The sequence below is a fragment of the Oryza glaberrima genome, chromosome 6, assembly GCF_000147395.1.
Source record: "Oryza glaberrima chromosome 6, OglaRS2, whole genome shotgun sequence".
Classification (NCBI taxonomy): Eukaryota; Viridiplantae; Streptophyta; class Magnoliopsida; order Poales; family Poaceae; genus Oryza; species Oryza glaberrima.
In genome coordinates this window covers 18527862-18551283 of record NC_068331.1, presented here as the reverse complement: position 1 = coordinate 18551283, position 23422 = coordinate 18527862, and the positions used below count along the sequence as shown (strand labels likewise).

At 38.5% G+C, this 23422-nt stretch overlaps 1 protein-coding gene and 2 long non-coding RNA genes across 4 annotated transcripts; 2 read left to right on the top strand and 1 right to left on the bottom strand.

The window, feature by feature from the left end:
- Positions 1 to 4398: 4398 nt before the first annotated feature.
- Positions 4399 to 7148, top strand: LOC127775390 (uncharacterized). The gene is made up of 4 exons (XR_008017964.1): positions 4399 to 5002; positions 5065 to 5165; positions 6142 to 6208; positions 6911 to 7148. It is a non-coding gene; the product is annotated as an uncharacterized LOC127775390 (long non-coding RNA).
- Positions 7149 to 8122: 974 nt separating this feature from the next.
- Positions 8123 to 9419, top strand: LOC127775956 (uncharacterized). Its single transcript, XR_008018082.1, has 3 exons — positions 8123 to 8569; positions 8673 to 8739; positions 9362 to 9419. It is a non-coding gene; the product is annotated as an uncharacterized LOC127775956 (long non-coding RNA).
- A 2252-nt stretch (positions 9420 to 11671) lies between these two features.
- LOC127775991 (zinc finger CCCH domain-containing protein 43-like) lies at positions 11672 to 20754 on the bottom strand. Of its 2 annotated transcripts, none has more exons than XM_052302305.1 (10): positions 20221 to 20754; positions 18843 to 18938; positions 18439 to 18648; positions 17509 to 17580; positions 14926 to 15024; positions 14460 to 14663; positions 14122 to 14219; positions 13897 to 13984; positions 13459 to 13809; positions 11672 to 12396 (listed from the first exon to the last, which is right to left on the bottom strand). In XM_052302305.1, exons 1-10 carry the CDS (start codon positions 20686 to 20688, stop codon positions 11920 to 11922), a joined length of 2163 nt encoding a protein of 720 aa, XP_052158265.1. In that variant the 5' UTR covers positions 20689 to 20754; the 3' UTR covers positions 11672 to 11919. The 2 variants fall into 2 exon arrangements, with proteins under 2 accessions (XP_052158265.1, XP_052158266.1); XM_052302306.1 differs by having other exon boundaries at positions 12160 to 12308.
- Positions 20755 to 23422: the final 2668 nt, after the last annotated feature.

Here is a 23422-nt window from a genome sequence, read left to right as displayed (position 1 = left end):
AAAATTCTGGCACCCACTATCCATCAAGAGAATTATGCTCCAGGTATGCAACAACATTTGAGTAATATGCTCTTTGGAGTACTGATAGTCGTGAACAACCTGAAGTAATATGCCATTCAATTTGTAATGTCGTTCAGAACATGAAGCTTAGAGGCATTCATATTGTTCTCATACTTGTATTCATATCACTCAATCTTGTCTGCGGCTACTAACGCACGTCGGTGGTGGTGGTGACTGCATCCTCTATATTATTTAACACCCGCAATATTCACTTTTCATTGCAGGTGCTGAAAATTTTAAAAAAATATAAGTAGCCAAGATGTTGTATTGAAGAGGGAGCATGTTGGAGCAGCAAAGAGGATGTTTGCGCATGCAAGAGGGCTGGAGTGGAATGGCAAATCTGTGTTGTTATATTTTCCACGTGAAATTATATGCTGGTAGAAGATGAGATGGAGGTCTTGGGCTGTTTGATTCCCATGGTGGAAGAAGATGAGTAGCAAAATACAATGCTGGGGTATATTCAAGTGGAAGTGGTGATCAGAGCTAGCTGCTTTCCGATAGCTACAGTTTGGGCAATATTTGAGTGCATTTGTCTTGTCTTTTTTGTCTGAAGCTACAAAGGGAGATAGCTTTGTATGAATACATTACAAAGATGATTTTGCATGAATACATTACATAGATAATTTTGCATGAATATGTTACAAAGATGATTTTGAATGAATACATGGTCATCTTTTATTCTCTTTTACTAGGCTCTATTACAATTTTATCCTTATCTCCATCTGAATAGGGGCAAATATTTAACACTTTTAACAGTCACTTGAACTACTTCACTATCTTCATTACTCATTTCGTACTGCTTGCTTGTGTGTTGCAAATACAAGTAGTTATATATGTTTTAATTGCGGTGTAACTGGAACTGCGATGAAAGTTAAAAACCTGTAATAGGAAGATTGTTATGGATAGCTGCTTTCTCAGTTGGTACGGTGAATATTGTGTCATCCCGACGTGTCATGGGTTCGGGTTCGATTCCTAGCTCTAGCGACATTTTTCTTTACTTGAAGGAATATGCACGAATCTCAAAGTAAATCGTACGGTCAACAAATCGATTGACTTTTAACGGAAAATCTGGCGACAGATATAGCAATTCCGATTGGACAAGCATCCTTGTCTGTTCGGACCGGCTAGTTCCAAATATTTCTTTCTAACACGGGATTAAACCAGAAATATTATTTTATTATAAAATTGGTTACGCTTGGAATCCGACCGGTTGATTTAAAAAACATGTGCTTTTTCGGTCATGCGCACATAAAATAAAACAAAACGGATTCTTTTTGGACAAAATATATGATGCTTGGAATTCATCCGGGACTGTCCGGACTCGGTCGACACTAAAAGAAAGGTATGGTTTTTTCGGTCGTACGTGCACACATAGATTAAACTAGAAATATTATTTTAGAACAAAATTGGTTATGCCCAGAATTCGTCATAGAATAAAGTATGACATTTCATTATATTAAAAAACACGTGCTTTTTCGATCATGCGCACATAGAATAAAGTATAACATATTTTATTAGTCTCGCCAAGTCTGCGTACGGGGGAAAATAGGTGATACACAAAAATGACACGTGGGCCTCGCTATATCTCAATGGTTATGTTGGGGCTCACCCAAGTCTGCATACGGAGGATAACAGGTGATGCACGGAAATGATATGTGGGCCCGCTACATTTCTCGTTTGGATCCTATCATTGTGCAAGTACACGAAATAACAAGTGAGACCCATGTGTCATCCCCTTATGTTGCTAGTCTTATTGAACTTGAAATTAGCCTTATAGGATAGTTGGCCAATAGACCGAAAAACGTCACAGTATAAAGTGGGCCCCACTACCCAGTTATGGACGGCAAGTGCTACATTTGGCCCGTTTGAAACTCAATTTTGGAGTATCATGTTAGCAATATGAAAAAAAAGATGATTCATTAGCACATGATTAGTTAAACATTAATTGTTATAAACTTAAAAAATGGATTTATTTAATCAAGTATTAACCATTGTAAATTTTAGAACTCAGCGCAAGAGTGTGACAATATGTGTGACCATATCTATATGCTAAGAAGTTACAAAAATAAAACTGCAGATCCAGTCTGCATATGTACTTTTCCAGCAAAATGTAAGTGCTCATGAAACTGAAAGCACGGCTGCAAGAAATAATCAAAATGGGTGATTTGGATCCCCATGCCATCAGAAAACAACCCAAAAGAAAGAAAATAAAAACCTGAAAAAACTGGGGCCTTTGTCCAGTAGCAGCAATATAGCAGGACGAAGAGTGAGTACAATAAAAAAATCAAGAAAATCCATATGCGTACACTGCAACAATGTAGCCTGAAAACATGACATCCCGAGATCACTCATCGTAATTCAGAACATTGAACAGTAATGTAATGCAGGAGTTGAGCACATTCTTGTCATCAATCCATACAAGCCGTGAATACTAATTGCCACCTAACCAATATTTTCTCTAATATCTTCTGTCTGAGCCTGTCAAAAATTCAGCACAAAAGGATTCACTGATCTCTCTGGCGACAATGAATTCAGATATGGCAATATCAACTGCTCATCCGCTGCAACTATAGCAAATAATATGATGCAGTTAGACAATGTGATTATTTTCAGAAAACATGAAACCCACCAGAAGAAACAGAAGCTCCATTAACATATATGCATGTCATCTACTCCTCTAAACAAGCAATCCATAAAATTGCAGAACAACATATATCCATAAATAGTAGTAAGTGAAGTGCATTTGTTATTCAAATATTTAGTACTCTCTGAAACAAATCAATGCATTTCGGTGACATTCTCTTGATCAAATCCAACTTTTAAAATTCAGATATCTTGATGATGTTTTTTTAAAGAGGGTTTACCATCAGACAATTCTGGGCTTACCATCAGTATCAATTCCACCTCCATTTTTCATATCTCCAGCCCCATACTGATGAGATGCTTCTATATAACAAAAGGAAATTAGTTCATTCATGTACTTGTAAAATATCCAGTTATTTTGGTAGGGTGGGGGGGAAATTATCTATCTTTAATGTTCATTCAAGAACTCACTGTAAAACCTTTCATATTATCAGTTTCAGAACTAGTACTAGTACATTTTGAGATTTCAGAACTAAAGTTTAGAATTTCTGAACTAAAGATGAAAATTTCAGAACAAACAACATTACAACTTCAGATTTGAGATTTCAAAATAAGCACCACTAAATTTTGAGATTTCAGAACTAAAGTTTGAACTTTCATAACAACCACTAGTACAAATTAGGATTTGTAAGCATTTTATGTCAGAACTATTCAAAACAGTAAAATTTGTTTCTGACAACATAGGACTGATTTCAGAACTTAAATCACAACTGAATTTCAATACTTGAATTTCAGAAATAATCGTAAAACTTTGTTTTTCAGAAGGTAATTTCAGATTTCAGGACATTGCTAAAATTAAAATGGACAGCAACATCTGATCTTGACAACTAAACTTCAGACACTTGACAACATAAGAACTTTAACTAGTTTCAGTACAAGAGCAGATTTCTAAACTTGAAAACTTAACCTTAGGCACTTGCATTTCAGTATGTTAAGCCTGAATTCAGGAGTTGTTCATTAACTGGATTATATACTGAATCTACAGCTTAGCTTTAGGTTTCAATTTTTTTTTGAAAGAAAATTCAGAACAAACACCATTACAACTTCATATTTCAAAACTAAAGATGAAAATTTCAGAACAAACACCATTACAACATCAAATTTGAGGTCTCAGAACAAGCATCACTACATTTTCAGATTTGGGCGACTCCACACCCAAGGCAGGAAAGCGGCCGGCGGGGAGGGCAGTGAGGCGGCCGGCGGGGAGCGCAGCAAGAAGAGGTCGCCAGCCTCAGGCGCCAGTCGCCACAGGGTTCGTCGTCGCCGGGAGTTTAATTCGCAGGTTGGAGGGGAGTGGAGGGTGACGACGATGGCTTTTCGGCGCTCTGGAGGAGGGCCAGCGCTGCTGCGGCATGGTGGTCGCACTCGCACGAAGAAAGCGATGGTGGCGTCGTGTCGAAGCGATGGGGACGGCTGCTCGGGCCTTTCAGCCCATGGCTACGAACACGCAACATTACCGAAATACTCTTCCACCTAAATTAATTGAAGGCGTAAAATACCCACGAGAATCAACGCCCAGATCTAATTCTATTACACTACTACTCATAGTAGCGGGGAGCATTGTAAAACATCAAAAAAAAAAAAAAAAAAAAAAAAAAAAAAAAAAAAAACCCAACCCTAAATTTCTAATTTACGATGGTGCACGGGAATATAATTTTGCCCCCTTATCTTTAAAGGACAACTCTATCTGCCCCGTGTCTTCCTCCTAGAGTCCCAGTCTGCTCCCACCTCCAACGCCGGCAGCCAGGCACGCGCCTCCCCTAGTCCCCTTCACCTCCCTCTCCCCCCCTGCGCCGGCTTGTCTCCTCGGCTCCTCCAGCTCTCTCTCATCCTCCATCCTCCGCAGCATCCTCTTCTTCTTGCCCTCCTCGCCACAACAACGGGGCCGCCGGATCTGCCGTCGACGAGCCCGCGGCGACCAGATCCTCCAGCACCTCGTCCACCGCAGGCGCGCCCGCACGATGACGGCCAGGGGGTCGGCGTGCCCCCCTCTCGCTGTGCGCTGGCGTGCTCCCTCCTCCTACTCCTCCAGTTCTCACCCTCCTCCCCATTCTCCTCGTCCCCCTTGTTCTCCTCGCCGGAGCAATGGGGCCGCCAGATCTGCCGTCGATGACCCCGCGGCAGATAGATCAAGCGCCACCTCCTCCACTGCAGGTGCTCCAGTGACGGCACCTAACTCTTCCACTCCACGGCAACGGCGAAGGTTTGGCCTCAAGTTGCAGTGAAGCCTTGGCGCAAGGGGCTGAGGGGTTGCAGTGAATTTTGCCCAACTCTTTGACCTCCGTGGTTCAAGGACAAAGTAAGATATTCCATCTTTTATCTATGGCTAGAATAATTGTTTCGTACTGATATTCTTGTCAGTCATAGAAAGGCCTCCTCTACAGAGATATGCATTGGTGGAAACTGAAACTGAATGTCTCTGCGCAGTTGAGGATCCCTGCAAGGCCTATGAATTGGAAGAGGTACTTTGTTTTGCCATTGTGCTTTCTGCTTGATAATGATAAACTGCAGCTATTGATAAGTGGAATCAGATTATCAAAGCCTCCACCTTAATAGTTCAATACTGCCTCTGCTTACTGATATACTGTTGGTATGAATTTGGTTAGATTACTTGTTTGCATTACTCACTTATCCAATTCATATTAGAGTACAATGAGTTGCCACACGTATTTTTCATGTTAGATCTTTGTAAAAGGTATAAATTTGTTTTTGCTACTTTGTCAAATAGCTGACAAAACATCAATAAATAATGCCTTGCCAACAACAGTGAAACCCAAAGTGAAATAAGAATGCAAAATTTTGGCACTTGCTATCCTTATTAATTCCTTTCGTCTGACAACACGATTTATAATTTTGGTGCTAGCAAATTGATTAGTATGTTTTTATAAACCCACTGAATTGTTGATAATAAGATGAACTTTTGATAGATGACCAAGAACAGTTTGAACTAAGATCATATAAGTCACCATTTTTTTCCTAACTTAGTGACATTATATACCAGGAATCATGACATTCTATCAAAGAGAAGTTAGATTTTAATTTTACATTTCTTTTCTTTTGAACATGTGCAGTAATTTATTTGGATTCCATTGCAATACATGGGTGCTTGGCTAGTACAACAAAGAACTTCTATAACCAGTTACTTGAGTGCATAGGCTTCTTCACATCTGTCATCAAGAAATAATTCCATTATGAATTATTATAGCTATACCTGAATTTTGTAATAAACATAGACAATTCTTAAGAAAACACACACAGGTTCAGATTACCTTATTGTTTATCATTTATATTATCTTTTTAATGCTATTTCATATATGTGCCACCTAGTTCTAGAATTTTTGGAATAAATGATGATACATGAAATTTGCATTCTCCTAGTTCTGGATTTTTTGGAATAAAGGATTTGTGTTTCTAAATCAGACGTCATCATTTCTGCAGATATTCTATTTTCTACCAGCTAGAGGGATCTGATTTGCACCAGCGCCATCAGATACTCACCTGCCCTGTAAGCTTTCACATACCTGATTCTCAGCAAAAAGATAGATCTCTATTAATCTATTTTTACTATGGCTAGATTAATTGTTCAAATATACATATATGGTGCTGCCATCTTGTAAACAATACTAAAAACCAATAACAGTAAAATAAAATACTTCCAAGTTTTGGCACTTCCTGTGCTAGTTAACTTCCTGTGCTACATGATTTCCAATTTTTGCATGAACCCATTTTTGATAATAAGATAAGTTTTTGATACATGAATGAGAATTGTTTCAACTCGGAAGATGATCACTATTTTGTTCCTGAATCCTTCTTGAGCATTATATACCACGAGTCAGGATGTTCTGTCAAATAAAAGTTAATTTTATAACTTCTCCATCTTGAATTTGCGTAATCATTTATTTGGGTTTGGTTGTAATGCTTTGGCACATACTCCTTCATGTGCCATCAACTGATTCTCACTGACCAATCTTTGTACCTGTATATTAATTTATAACAAGCGTAGACAATCTTAAAAAAAGGATATACAAGTTCAGATTTCCTTGTTTTCAACTTGTATAGATCAATCATATTATTTTGCTAGTGTTATTTTGTATAAGTTTCATCACTTTGTTTTAGTACAACACATGTAAGTGTTGTTTTGATGTGAATCTCTGTTGCTTTTTGTGAGAACATACCTACCTAACTGATCTCTTTTATGCAATCTTAGGGTCTCCAAGTTAACCGGCTTATTTTCTACTCCAATCGTTAGAGGGGTTGTCAACCTGACTGCAGCGCTGCTCATCTAAACCTTGTTCTGTTTGCATGACTTGGTTGTCGAAGCATGTAGGCAGAGGAAGTGAGGCTCAATTGTAGCTGTTTTTGATATTCGAATTTCTATTATTCCATATTTGATTGTAATCAAATTGATTAACTGAACATTTATGTCAATGCATTTCAAACCATTCTTTTGTTTGTGTTGATGTGTGATTGCCCGTGGTGTGTTATTTTCAAATCTGGTGCAACTAATGAATGATTTGGCAATTGGTGTTAATTTGAAACCTCAATTTACTATAAAAAATGCGGAGGTTACAGAGCGTTACTGTGTGCAACTATAAGATTGCAGAGTGTTTATACTGCTCCACCACCCGGTAACAGAAAATTTTTGGCCGGTGTTTCAGGCGGACGCACGCTCCGCAAACTGATGCTTACCGGGTGTTTTAACGCCCTACGCCGCAAACATTGCCGTTTCTGTTCTGCTATCTTTCACCGTTACCTGTTGCCGTTAGATTGATCTGTGGAGCGGCTCGGTTAGGACGTTCCTGATTTTCTGAAAAGATCACCGGCTTGTTACGGAGTGTTTTGTGCACATACACCCAGTACGCATGGACGGGAAGGAGAGATCACTCCCGGGTGGTGATTCCGGAGGTACGTACACGGCAACATGGATTCCTGGGTGTTTTTCCTCTGTTGCCGGGTGTTTTTAGCACTAGGGAGCTTCTCCTCTCCAGTAGTGATGATAACCGTTCACTGTGTTGCTTACCAAATATTACATCATATCTATGGCATCAGTACGGATATTAGTTCTAACATTTTGTGAATTCCAAACAACCAAAATTAGGGTTAAATTTAAACCAAAAGACATTCGAACAATTGGGCAAAGCTAAATTCATGACATTTCAACGGTAAACACCTTGTAATTTACCGTTGTTTTTTTTGTTGTTTCTGCAGAGTTCCACGGCTGGCTTTGCTCACTGTGAACCTTATACCTCTGTATTGGATGTACCATTCATTTATTTATGGATGACTGAACATGGTATTCACTATTCTCACTGTCTCTTTGTTTCCCAATTAATGTCCCCTGACAGTGTTATACTAGGGAGACTGTGTAATATCCTGTGTTCTAGAGTATGATTGGGCGAATTCGAGGGCGAATTCGATTGAAGGGGGAAGAATGTAATGCCTTAGGGAATATTAGCACAAACGCGCAAAAGTTCAATTTTTAAACCGTTATTTGAATAGGCGATTAGGAACCGTGGATGCGTAGAGCTCGCAGAGTAGTGCAAAATAGACTATAAGTTTATAGTAATCGGAGTCCGATCGAAGTTCCGGGGATTAAAACAATGTGGGCCGTTAGATCTTTTCAGTCTCTTTATATAACCAGCCAAAAGAAAAAAAAAAGAAAAAAAAAGGATCGAGAGATCGATCCTGTAGCCCTAGCCGCCCGGCTCCTGCGCCCTGCCGCTCCTGCCGCGTTTCTACCACCACCGGCGCCGTCTCTACGCCGCCGCCGTTGGTGCAGTGTCGCCGGTCGCCACCACCACCGTCGCCGCTGTGCTGCTGCTCCGTTTTCTGCTGCTGTTCGGTGGATTGATTTGCAGAGCAGCAGGTTTGGTTCTGCTCCTTGATTTGTGTTTGTCTCCAGCGTGGTGAAGTCCCAATTTCTCCTACTGCTGTGTGTCCTGACCAGCTACTTCCGTGAGTTGCTGCAGCAGCCAACGACTGGGGGCAGGGCAGGAAGAGCAGAGAAGTCAAGAAATTGGGAGGAAGAGAGGCAAGGTTGGGGATTTTATTTTCCAAGATTTCACAAATTGATCTCAAAGTTGATTTTTCTCCACAGTAAGGCTGTAAGGGTAACTCCTCTTAGTCCTAGAAATTCAATTTGCACGTGGGAATCGATTAAATCGCCGGTTGAGAGTGTTCATAGTCGCTATTTATGGGCTGGAAACCGTATTTTCAAAACTGGCGTTAAACCATCAGGATTCTGGTTAGTTGTCCTAAATATAGATTGTAGTCAGCGTCGATATCTTTCCAACAGTGCTAGTTTCACTCGATTCCGATAAACGGTTTAGGAGAAACAACTAAAACAGTACTGCTGACCGGGTTCAGAAATCAGGACAACAATTCGTTTTCCTTAATCTGGGATTTTCAGAGGCATAATCTGATTTTGTGCTCAACATGAAAGTTGTAGACAATTTTATCTGGATGTCCGAAGTTGTATTATTTGCTAGTTTCCGTTAGACGGTTTGTGAGTTACGCATAAAACAGTAATGAAATAGCTATATGTTATTTAATACAAATCGGTAAAAGGTTTATATGTTCTAGGTTTCGATTTTAGTAAATATCCCTTGTAACCATCGTTAGTTGAATATAGTGGTTTATGCGTAGTTTTGCTCAACAGGTGTGGAGGGTTCCAACGTTGGAGGATTGAGTCAGAGTATCAAAGGAGTTAAGGCAAGTACAAGACGGATTTATGTGATGGACAAACTGAGTTGTTTTGTTTGGCTTTACTTGTATAATTATTATTCAATTGCTTGATATTACTGATTGTATGGCTCTGACGTTATGCTACTTATTCGTGTTTTGACCCATATTCAAATTCATGACGTTATTCTGGATGTTCTGTTTACATTATTCAAGAACCATGCGTAGCCATGGGAGTGCAATTTGGGTCTTTATTCATTATCCTTGAGAAGCGCTGATCACGCTTGCTCGGCTTACCGGTAATGCTAAGAGGATATTCACACCTACCCGGGAGGGAACTACTATCTTTCGACTTCTTTGGTTTAAAATAAAATAAATCCAACCCTTCATATTGGTTTCTTAATGCATAAATCATGTGTATGTTTTACTAGTTCAAGATTGTACTTGCTGAGTATTCTTTACTCACTCTTGTGTTTAATTTGGTTTTTAGGTACCTAATGACATCGATCGGCATGGGGCGGGAGTAGCACTCTTGGACTACACATTATTATTGCACACAACTGAAATTTAGTTTTAGATTATACTTTGCTCAGCAACTTGTAAGGGTCATTGAAGGTTCTTATTCTTATTTTTCACGTGGGATTTGTGAAGCTAGGATGGTCTAGATTGTGTGAATTATATCGGTATTGACTTTTCTTATAACTACCTGTCGTGGATGTCCGTATTTTTAGGGGAGACTTTGCCGAAATTTCTAATAATTTTAGGACTTAGTTTTTGAGTATATTTTGGTGTGGCATTCTAGGTATGTGGTTAACTAGGGTGTTACAGACCGTTGGGCGGTTTCTCCGACCGTCCATATGGGTAAGACTGTTAAAATACATGAAAACAACTGCATGTAAAAAATACATTTCCACGTGCATCTCCTTGAGGTGAGTGTTATGTACATTTTCATAGGCTGCCGTCTAAACATCCGACTATATATGGAAATGCTCTTTCCATGGAAAGGAGGTTAACATGCCCGACCATTCAATACTTTTTCAATCCAAGGAAAAAAAAAAATCCAAATTCACATCCACAAATTCCCCAAATTCATCCTAAATTCCCAAATTGACAAATTAATATGACAGTTTCTATCAATCCGTATGAGTTTATCTAGAAAGAAAAATCTGACAACTGCAAATGGCCACAATAACAAACTTGGTTCCCCTGCCAAATAAAAAAATGACAAAAAAAAATAGGTCACTGCTCTTAGGGCCGGTCCTGGGGTTTTGGGGCCCCAGGGCGAAAACTTATATGGAGGCCTCTACATATATATATAAACTAATTTATATATTTATATAGTCTGATAAACACATACCATTTAATATTCAATGTGACAAAATTATCTATATATAACATTTTAAAACTCCAATGAGAAATAAATAGCAGTAGCGAGCAGAGAAGTCGACCGGCGGACGATTGACACGAGCGTGGTTACTGGCGAGTCGCGATTTGCCAACTTGCTGTTTTCGTTTGCGAGACGCCAAGAAGTCACCGAGAGCGCAGGAGCAACGAGCGGTGTGACGTGATCGAGGCGGCATGACGTGAGTGGCGTGATCGAGGCGGCATGACGTGAGTGGCGTGATGTGATCAAGGCAAAGCGACGGGAGTCAAATGAAGATTGCTTCGGCTTCGTTAAAACAGGCCTAACGATGGACTAAAATTCATTTTCTGTATTAGGCTATTCAGCTATCTAACTTAATATAGATCCATGGCACGTGGACTAGAATTATACAATATATAGTATATATACTATATATGCATAGGGGACCCCTAGATTTTGGGGGCCTCGGGCGGCCGCACGGCCTGACCCCCTAGGGCCGGCCCTGACTGCTCTTAGTCGAAGTGCTCTAGATTGAGCAGTTCAGCCTCCACGGGCTTCAGATCCGGCGAGGCTGGGCCTCCAAATCTCCTGTGCTGTGCTCCTACTTGAGCTCCAAAGATAGAGAGGACAATTTTGGGAGGACACTTAATTCCCAAATGTGGGGGTGTTGAGCTCGCCGATGATGTTTCCTCACTAATCCCTCTAAAGCCACCAGCGGCCTCCACATCGAGATCCATATTTAGGCTTCCATGCCAGATCGACTCTTCTTGGGCTCCTAGGCTCCCAGGACAACATGGAGGAGAGTAGCATGGAGAGTTGTCAATGCACAATTGTTTTGATCGATGCAATTTAAATGTCATGTATTAAGACCGTTATGATCTATCACGACAAAATTTGATTAAGCCACAGCGTTCAATCGCGAACAAGAGCAGCACTATGTCTAGCAAACATAGATTAAGGATACATTGTACATGTAACTAATCACATAAGAACTCAACTCACTGAAACAAAGACAAACACAAGCGTGGGTTTAAAACCTACTACTTGATATACAAAAGAGCAAATTAATAAAATTAAGTAGCATTACATGGCACATCACGATTGTCTCATTAATAGACACACTCTTTTTGGAGTAGACAATAGCTAGGCACAATGGAACTGAGATTCAACACTTATTCCTTCACTTTGCACATCCTTTTTAGCCACCCAAGTCTTCCTTGAGGGCTATTGAGGGTAAGAAATATTTCCCTGTATTCAGGTTTAATAAATAATAGGGTAGCAATGAAATGCTCATCACTGCCTTCGTCAGCTCCAGCATCAACAACTAACTCCATGATCTCAGAAATACTGCATCCTACTTCACTGATCCTCACAGATGTTTCTGAATTTGTTTGCTTCTCATTCTTAACGATATGGCTAAAAGAAGATTGTCGTAATGTTGCCTCCTCATGTCGCCTATTGGCATCCTTATCAATGATCCCAACATCATTTGAAGCAATGGAACATTTCTCGGTACCAATAATAGCATTGACAATTTTATTAGCTCCAGTTCCTGCTAAAACTGAATCTAGCACGCCGTCAAAGATTATATTTAGCAAATCAACATTCTCAAGTGGTTCAAAGTGAAAATTTTCACAATCCGTCACTGCCTGAAAAAGAGTTGAAAGGATATCATGTCTGAGTAAAAGTAGAAAAAAAATCAAGCTGTAGATGAAAAAGAAGTTATGCCTAGTCCCATCTAATAGATCAAGAGAGTGGACTATTTCTCTCTCTAGTCAGCTACCAACACAACAAAACATCACTACGAAAATAGAAGTAAAAGCCACAAATAGCTCAAAGATGGTAGGACCGTGGAAGGTGGCAGACTCGCAAGTTCCAATACCATTCGTTTTTTTTTTCATACAGTCGATATAGCTAAAGTAATTGGGCATAGTCCATACAACTTTTCACATTTGTTGGTGAAAAAAAATTATGAACTTAACCATATACCGAAGAGGGTCAGAACTGAAATGGTTTATATTAAGAGAATGCATGTCATGTACATTAGGCTAATCTTGAAATTATGGAATTAAGGAAGTACTAAAATTGAAAACTAAACACGAATAAAACTTGGTATTTATTATTTCCAATATTTAAAAATATTGAATCATAGAAGACCTATAATAATTGAATCCAAAATTAACTCTTTACAATTTCGTATTTATTAATCCTAGGTGCCATACTTATTTAATCAAGAAAAACATGAAACTATTAATTAATTCTAATTCTCAAAAGTATTAAATGATAAAATACAAAGGAACATAATAAAAGTATACCAGCAAACATTCTATACAGAATATAATCTAGAAGATGTGCATTTCTTTAGTTACTAATCATAATTTTAAAATCATTAATAAATTGAATTGTTTTATTTTATATGAACTTAACATTGATGGTTTGTAATCTAGTGAGAAATTAACCAGAACTGCGAATTTCTGATCAAACATACCCAGATAAATATTTGTTAAATCTTTTGTTCAGATATTTTATTTGTTTTCTTTTGATAGCAGCTACTAATCGATGATGTAATTGTGATAGATCTTGTACTCTGCCGTCACCATTTCATCTTATAAACCTCTACTTAATAGTATTAACCACAAAAAAAGTTCTACCCATCATTAACAGCAAAACATTTTGGTGATGGATGGTCCCTGTGTAAATTGCAGGATTACCTGAGCAATTTGATGTACTATCTTATCTGGGACCATTTTTTGCTTGAGCAGATCACGAATAAGACGAATCTTTCCAAGTATTTGATGTTTCACTAGCCTTTCTTTATCCCGTCGCTCCATCTCTTGGTCTCGTCCAGTCAATTTGTAGATGTCGGCTCGAACATTGCGAGCAATTTCAAATGCTTGTTGACATTTGTCCGATAGTGCTTGTTTGAACGTAATTTGTTCACAATGAGTGTTTTTAGGAGGGAATGCAGTGAGGTTTTCATTTAGATAAGAGCAAAGTTGGGCATACATCGGACATAAGGTTGGTTCAGCAACAGCCTTCTCTAATGTAAGATCAATAACATCCTTCATAAAAACAAAAATTGCAGAAGCAAATCAACAACAGTCGTAACTAAGGCTTCCAGAACAAGAGAAACATGGAATTTACCAAACCTTTAAAATATCGGTTCTAGTGATTCCTGCTTCTATCAGTTGGCCCTTCAGAATATCGAACTTCTCTGGTGTCGATAAGTTTAGTATACTGCTCAATAAAAACAAATAAAAATGTGCAAAAAAAAAAAAACAGCAGAAACAAAAAAAAACTTTCTCAATATGAAATTATAGTGAAAAATGATTTACTAAAGAAACAGAAGCAGTTATTCCCAAATCAATGAGTACCCTTTTACTGTTTTCAGAACTTTGTATTTCTCAGGGGTTGTGCCTCTCCGGATTGACCAAGGGTCTTCAGCCTTATGAAGAGCCAAGGTGGGGCTAGCCTGATGTTTACAGTAAAATTAGAATGTTGCAACAGTCGTTTAAATGGTCGTAAAATATCACTAGACTAGAAATCTAAAGTGGATTTCCCAAGATGTACACTTCATATAGTTTAACTACTAAGTCAAGAGATAATGCATGGTGACTAGTCGTGCAGTACACAACTGAGAGCTCAGAGCCAAACCGGCCTACCGAGATAGCACATGGAACTAAAACGCATAGATTTTCAATTTTCAAGATACCTGTGTTTTAGAATCAGACTGGAAGCTTTTTTGGTCTTGGTTGTTAAACTGCTTTTGCTTCCAACCTAAAGCATAGGGTTCTTTTGCTTCACGAGTATCGTCCCGAAATTTCTCTTCCTCGACAACCACGGGATTTTGTGAAGACCGTGAATGCCAGTCATGGCTGTCAGTCTCCTCAAAGCGTTTATATGACAGAGCTGGTACCTAACAGATACGATACAACATTGATATAAAACTTATTAACAAATCGCTTCGAACAAGTCTAAACAATAACATAGAACAATGTTTTTTTTGGCAAGTAGTATTATTTTTGGAAGTGAGGAATAAATCATTCAACAAAATAATACAATGTTTAAGCTGAAACAAGGGAGTCTAGTATGACATACAGGACATGACAACACTCAGGAGCATTAATTAGATCAGTGATATGCCATGCATGACGGAATGAGAAGAGAAGAGCTCTCACATAATTTGTTTCATTTGGAGCCCAACTTTCATCTTCACCACGGAGTTCTACATTAATATCTTGAATAAGTTTCATGATGTCCTTAGGTACATCGACAGTCTGCACGTACATATTTATAGTTAGGCATTTAAATGATGAGGAAAGATGCCACACACACATTTATGCATATAGATAACTCAAACACTCATGCAACGAAATACATAAATACTTTGAGAATAACAGTCATTTCATAAATATCAAATGTTAATAATGGATGTTTATCAGCAACTATTTATCCTTCACGGGAAGCCCAAAGAAAATACCGCATGTGAAAATGGCTGGGACCATCTCAGGTCATGGACCATCTATGAAAAATTTATTTTTACATGCAGACCTCTAAGAAATCTGGTTGCAAAAATTAATTTTCACATGCAGTTCTACCTAAGAAACCCACCCTTAGAAATGGGAGAACCACTAAAACATGAACAAAATTGTACCTCCTTCATATGAAGTCGGATCAATACAAACTTTATATGAAAATTGTAGATCTTGATGAGACCTAGAACTTTGTTGTTGAAGGGTTTTAGATTTGATATTATTTAGCATTTCGAATATTAAATTTTTATAAGGGATTATCTTCAACAGAACCATCCTTGAAAATAGAATCAATACTAAGATATAAAACAAAATCACAACTCTTGCATATTAAGTCGGCTGATGACAAACTTCACCTAAAAATTATGGCACTTGATGAGATCTACAACTTTGTAATTAAAAGTTTGTTCATTTGAGATTATCTAGGAGTTCAATTATCCATTTGTTTTATCATATATCTATGTTTTAATTATTTTTCTTATATTTCCAAACGACCTCGCATGGTGACATGTATTATATGAAAATTAGCCATTTACGTGGTCTACAACTTTTTTATTTAAAGTTGATATTTTGATAAAGTTTAGGGGGTGGGGGTCCAAATATTGATTTTCTTTCTGAGATCTATTTTTGAATTTGGTTTTTAGTTTTGCAAACAACCTTGGATGGAGGCAAGTTCTATATTAATATTGTAGAGCACAATGAGATCTACAACTTTGTTGTTGAAAGTTGTTCTATATAAGATTATTTAGGTATTTAAATATTCATTACAAGTTATGGCCTATAATGTTACAAGGTGTTCTTTACAAAGTACCAACTTACTTTTATTTAGAAAATTCATATTAAACCTGACTGAGCTAAATCAAAGTCCTATGAGATTGTTATAGTAATTCCTGTAATAGGACAATTTTTATACTTTCATAGAATTCCTATGAGATTCTTTTTTCTCGGTGGTCATTCAATAATATCTAGTTACATCACATACCAAGTCGTATAGAGAATAAATAACATAAGCGAACAATCATGTTCAATACGTGTTTTAAGTGAATATGAACCAAATAATATTAGAGAAAATATTGTAAGGATAATGGAGGACTTCAGTCCAACTCAACCAGACAAAATGAATTTACTACAAATTTTTAAATTTAGTTATTTTCAAAAAGTAATGGAAAAATGTTTTTGCACGTGGATTTCTCGAAGAAAACCGCCCTTATAAATTTTCCCTGGTGGATTTCTTTAGCAAACCACCTGCATAAATATACAACCCATAAAAATTGATTTGTGTGGGCGGCTTTCTATAAGAAAAAAGGCTGTTAAAATTTGAGCGCCACAAAAATTAAAAAATATATATAGTTATTTCAAACAAAGTTAGGTCATAACAAACTTTATATGAAAATTATATCTCTCGACGAGGTCTATAACTTTGTAGTTGGCATCGTCTAGGGGGCTAAATATTCGTTACAAACTCTCAAATATATTTTTGATAAAACTGATTTTTAAAACTTTCAAGCGAGCTCTGACAGAGATATGCTATATAACAAAGTTGCAGAGCTCAACATGATCTACAAGTTAATTTGTTGTTTATGACTTTTCCATTTGAAATCATTTAGAGTGTAAAATATGTGTTGCAATTCTTATAATAGGTGAAGCCAAAAGAATAGCATCCAATTTACAACAAAAACATCAAAATAGGTAAGATAGTAAGAAGACTAGATACCGAATGAGAGTACCTAGGTTCTAATCCTATAAACTGCACGCACACATAAAATTGCATGACTTGTGACCTTGGACGCCCAACTGTGGATAGATGCATACCGAAATAAAAAACATTTTTTTTAGTTTTTTTGCACCTACAAAAATAAAAATGGGAAAATTAATTTTCACCGGCGTGTCCTTAAGGGTGCCACCCATGGTAACCCTCAGTTTTTTCCGGCACGGAGTTGCATGCGAGTTGAAAAACGCCCGTGTAAATTGGTTATTGGCCATCCGCAAAAACATTTTCTTTAGTAGTACAACGAAGCACACAAATACTTCAAGGATAATAGTCATATCATAAATATCAAAAGTAGATAACAGATGGTTTACAGTGACCAATTATACTAATGACATGAATGTTTTGTGTATTAACTATTGTGAGATTATGAGTAAAATATAGTAATTAGTGTAATTTTATACAATTAGTTAATCTGTAAACTATATTACAACTAGTCAACAAGAACTTAATTAATTTACCTCGCGCAGTTGGAGAAGTTGATCCCTTGTGTAACGGATTTGCTCAGCAGGCTGAAAACATGAATTCCCACGCTGCAGCAGATCACTACAAAATTAGTCAGTGTGGCAAAAGGTACAAACCATATAAAAATAACACGAGTTGCACACATAATTAATGATGTAGTATATATCAAGTATTGTCTCAAGTCTCAACTCGTTTTCATGCTTGGCTCTCCCAATGGATGAGCTATTGCAGCTCTTGCTCCTCAAACCACTGCTATCCGACCTTAGTCCTGTTTATGTCTACCCTTGTTATGCACTACAAGTGTATGATAGGCATTGGCTAATGCTTCCCACTCAAAACATGTTTGAATTATAAGTGAACAAATTCTAGTATTCTACTATCAAACTTCAACACAGTTCAGTTTGCATGGAAATTGCCTACTAGGAGAAAGAGGTTCTTTTGTTTAAGTGTGCTGCCAAATCTCTTAGAGCAGGTACAATATCAGACTATAAGCCAGCTATAAGCACATATCGGGGAGATAAAAGAAAAGAGAGATGAGCAGCGGCTACAGATTTGTAGCCAGCTAAAGCACGGACTCCACGACACAATGTGTGTATGACAGGTGGGACTAGATATTTATAGTGTAGTATATATTTATAGGTAACTATTGTATGAATTGGCTATTAATTTGACTATACATGATTTGGAGTTAGTAGTTAGCTATATTATTATTAAACTTGCTCTTAGTGCCAACCGTTAGGTAAGTAATTAATGGCACTACCAATGTTTTGGATGAATAAGGTTATGGCAACCGTACAGACAATGCAAATTATTGCATATTAACTCAAACATTTAGCAGGTCTATTTAACATGTCAAATATTTCATGGTGCGTGTTTGGCATCACACCGTAGAAATTAAAGCCTACAATATTTTGAACAAAACTTACCTGAAAACCATCTTTAGATGGAACAGGTTGCTCATTTAATTCTCCATGGTCAAGGACCGAGTAAATGTTCACTCCAGAGGATATTTGATTGGTTTGGAGAGAGCCATCCCACTTCTCATGACCTGAGCCTGGATTTGGATGGTGAAACTTGCAATTACTGCCAAATTTACAGATTCCGCGGTTCATGTAGTATGAGCACAATCCTGTCCCCTGCGGAATTACGTGTATCATGTTTTCACCAATTAAATTGTAAATTATGAAGTATTAAAATTGCAGTATTAAAGGAGCTGGTCTTGTTACGATGAAGATGACAAAGAGAAAGCTTGCTAAAAAGGTCGGCTTAACATAACTTTGTGGAGAAGGAAATAACCCCACAAGAAAAGAAGATGTACAGAAAAACTTACAGGACGAAGTGGAAGCCCAATAAAGTTCAGCTTTACTTGCTCTGCTTCACTTTTTCCTTCACTATGGTGGCAGTGGCAAGCTTTCCAAGGAAAATACTGAAAAACACTTTGTTTAAGAAAAATAATACTTCTAATGACGTAATATTTATGCATACAATGATTTCTGAATGTAGGGATGGGCCATTGTGCAAAATATAAAAGAAGAATTTTTTTTTTACAAAAATGTTTTGAGCCGATGCTTGTGATTTCACTGTAAAGAACTCACGTTTCCTCCCTCCTTCCCTTTTCGTTCGGACTGAATTCACAGAATTGCAAATTTAGTACCTCCATTTCAGATTATAAGATTTTCTAACATTGCCCACATTTATATAGATGTTAATAAATCTAGATGTTAATAAATCTAGTCACACATATATATTTAGATTTATTAACATATATATGAATGTGGGCAATGCTAGAAAGTCTTATAATATGAAATGGAGGAAGTAACTAAACTATTAAGTGACAACAATATTATATAGTCATTTTCAAGTTACCACGATGTTAAAGGATAAAATTATCAAAAAAAAACTGTAACTCCAATACAACCTAATATCCATGACAACATGAGCTCACAAGGCACACAAGCGCAACTCATTATGTCAACAACAACGTGACACAAGCATGTAACTCATTTGGCATGTGGCACAACTTGTACCTATCTCTCCAGGTGTAGCTCCTAAATGATTTTTTTACTCCCCATATCTACATTTTCTAATACATATTTAACACTCTGGATTACTTTAAATAAGAAAATTGTCAACTGAAAAAGTTTGATACCAAGTTTGTCTCTATCAAAAGTCGTTTGACAACTTTAAAGGTTCATTTTATCCAAATAGATCCTAGCACTCCAAACACATATTCGGGCATGTGAATATCTTAATGAAAATGTCTTGAAATTAGACGTTATAGGTTTTTCCGAGCTCTTCTAAAACTGTTATGCAAACCATGTTTTCATCTGATTTTATATGGAAAATATATCAAATGTTGAATAAACTTTTTTGAAGGGAATCTTGTCCAAACATTAGCATACCAGCATCTTTACAAACATTATAGCATACCTGAATATACTCCCTTCATTATTATTTTTTAAATAGATGATGTCATCATGTTATGACATTACATTTAATCACTCGTACTATTCAATAAATTTAATATGTTATCTATTTTGTTTTGTTGTGACATGTTTTATTATTTAAGAATGTTTAAATATGCCGTATACTTTAGCATGTTTACACTAATTTTTCAAATGAAACGAATGATTAAACATTATTCTAAAAATCAACCGGATAAGCTAGCCTATATTCACCTAGCAAGAAGGCCCTAACAACGAGCGTACCACTTGCTGCTGAGGCACGCGGTCGGGAGGGTGGTTGAACCTGCAGTTCATCCCGTACTTGCATCTCCCGAACCTCAGGTAGTGGAGGCAGTCGTGCTCCCCGGGCCGTTGCGGGTGCTCCAGCTTGTCACAACCGCCGGCATGCTTCGCAGGGTGGTTGTACAGGCAGCCCATCCCGAACTTGCAGCTCCCGAACTCCACGTAGTAGCTGCAGTCCGGCCATCCGGGTCGCCGTGGGTACTCCTGCGGCTCAACCGCCGCCTTCGGTTCCGTCTCGCCGGCGCTGCTGCTGGTGCCAGCAGGCCGCCGGTCATCCAATGTCGTCACCGTGCTGCTGGCATGTTGCTGCGAGGGCGTCGGCGAAATGGCGGCCGCGGCGGGATCGGCGGCGGAAGAGGAGGTGGTGGCCATCGGAGTGGAGGAAGAACGGTGGTCGCTGTTGCAACACTCGCAGAGGATTTGCATCATAGCTCTCTCTGTACTATGTCTCTTGGTTGGAGGAGTTAATTTGGTTTGCTTGCTGCTTGAGAGAGAGAGAGGTGGCGATCGAGGTAGCTAGAGAGTGGTGCGTGTTATAGTGAGAAGAAAAGGGGGCGGGAAAGGGGAAGGTAGCGTATGTCTTTCGGCCAAAATGATGTGGTATTTGTCCTTGTTCCTTAACGGTGGAGGACTGAAGGGTATGTGCATGCATATGCATGGCCGGTTGGTCCACTTATAAGGCATGCAGGTAAAAGGGAATGGGAGAGAACTGGGTGTGTTCGGATACGGGCAGATGGGAACCCATCTCCCCGCACGGAAAATGGAGCGGTTCATTAGCGCGTGATTAATTAAGTATTAACTTTTTTAATGAATTAATTTGAATTTTTTAAGCAACTTTCGTATAGAATTTTTTTTGCAAAAAAACACAATTTAACAGTTTGAAAAACGTGCACGCAGAAAACGAGGGAGGATGGTTGGGAACATGGAGTTCCATAACAAGGTACAATGAACCGATTTACTGAATCTTTAATATAATACTTTCTCTGTTAATGAACAGCTTCAGTAAATTTTCCTTTATCTTTTTTTTAACTGCTGTAACTCATTAACACTCTCTCTGTTAATTTGGCAGATATAGTTTCATATCTGTAATAGTAATTGCGTTATGGCCAACTGGGACTGTCTAGCTCTCAATGATCGACCTGAAAATCCATACAAATTTCAGTCACTTTTCAACCGTTCAGGTTGCTCGAATATTCATGCGCCAGTATCCTTATTTTGATGTCTTCTCTTCTCCTCTGTCTCTCTCCCCAACACGAGCGCTTCAGATCGAGCGTACTCATCCTCGAGCGCCACCGTCTCGCGCACTCCAGCATGCCACCACCGGGCTTGCTGGCTGTACGTTAAAAGTGCTTACGAGTAACGAGGCCCGCGAAACCAGCCCCTGCTCCATCTCTTCTTCCCTAAGCCGATGGCGGCACCACTGCCCTGCATCGCCCTGCTACAGATTGGTTATTTGGTTAACGATTGATACTATAGTTCACGTAGCTCCATAAGAAAAAATAGTGCCATGATTTTATATTAATTTTTTAGATCAAAGGCTTCACGCCCGGCTTTACTGAGATAAAGCGTAACAAGGTACAATTTTATATTAATTTCAAAAAGGAAAATTTGAACAAGCCTTTTGCTAAAGCAGAGAAATTTTGAAATTTTTGAGCAGAATCAGATAATAGAATATATGAAAACTAGTGAATCTTTTATATAATATCTAGAAATTTTGGTCCAAAATATTGAAACCTACATCCAAATGTACCAATAAAAGTGTGTAGCAACCGGCATTCCTAAGTACTGGGACTAGACGAGTGGAAGCAACTTGTGTGCAGGCCTTCTTCTGCATTAGGAGGCACTAACAATAATATGCGACCTATATGTCAATTTACAGTACTACAGGGATCTTGCTCCAATGAAGGTTGCCTCTATTCAGAGTTGTCAAAGGGTGGTGGCACCCTCGTTATGGTGGGGGAGGACTGGAGGAGGTAGTTTGTGGTAAAGAAGCGTAGGGAGGCTTTCACAATATGGCTGCTTTCCAACAGAACTAAAAAAAAACATCATTTTCCTTCACCTCCAAGATAAATTGTTCTAGGTAGGATGGGAGAGTGATCTATTCTAGTCACTGATATAATATACTCGTGTGTTGCAATGGGCCAGGCCCATACGATTTGGGATGGGCTAGGAAGGTCAATTGAGATGGATAGGGAAGGCGGATTGAGAATAAGCACTGGAGATGGTGGTTACGGACATGAAGGTGTGAGAGATGCGATGCACGGCGATAGTAAGAAGAGGTGATGGAAGGCGAACGACTCCGCTTTTAATTAGTAGAGATATGCATTGGGCATCACTCACAGTTTCAATGATGAACCATCGAAGTGGTTCTAATGGTCCAAATCATTATAAGTTAGGGACAATTGTGTTCTTGACACTACTTTTAGATGTAATTGTGATGTTCTCCTATTTTTTAGTGTCTGTGAATTTTCGTCCGCTTTTTTAAAATGAAGTTGCCATATACCCCCCAACTCTGGATGACCATTTGATAGGCCTCCAATAAGAGATTGTGAGTAATAGATGAAATTACTGAGAAAATATGAAAGGATCATTATACCTTCTCAGTACTCATGTTGGTTTACGTGATACCCATCCCTAAATCAATCCTAACCCTAGATATAGTGGTAACTTTGGTGGCTGTGCTCGAATGAGCCAGAGTGGAAGTAGAAGACGAAGTCCCCCAAACCGTACTGGTGATTGTTGGCGTAGGGGAAGTTGTCATAGTAGTCGTGCGGAAGAAGTCGCCAGCTTTGTCCTAAAGGGTTCACCGGCGATCAGCAGCAAGGTAGCGGCGACCTTCCGGTTGCCACCTACACTGCCCTGGGACAGCCATATGTTCTCCCTCCGATGCTTAACTGATTGGATAGGGTTTAGGGTTTTCGGGGAGAAGATGGATATGATCATCATCTGTTCACGACATCGATCTCCCCTATAAATATGGTGCTAAGGGAGACTGGGGGCAATACAAAATATGGAAGGTTTTGACGCTACCGATCAACGTGCATGATTAAAGAAATTAATAGTGATTTGGAATGAGTAGATTACGCGGGCATTGGGTGAAAATTAACCACGCGTGATCTCCTCCAGTTTTCTTGTCGAGAGAGATCAAATTTTGCCAGCAATA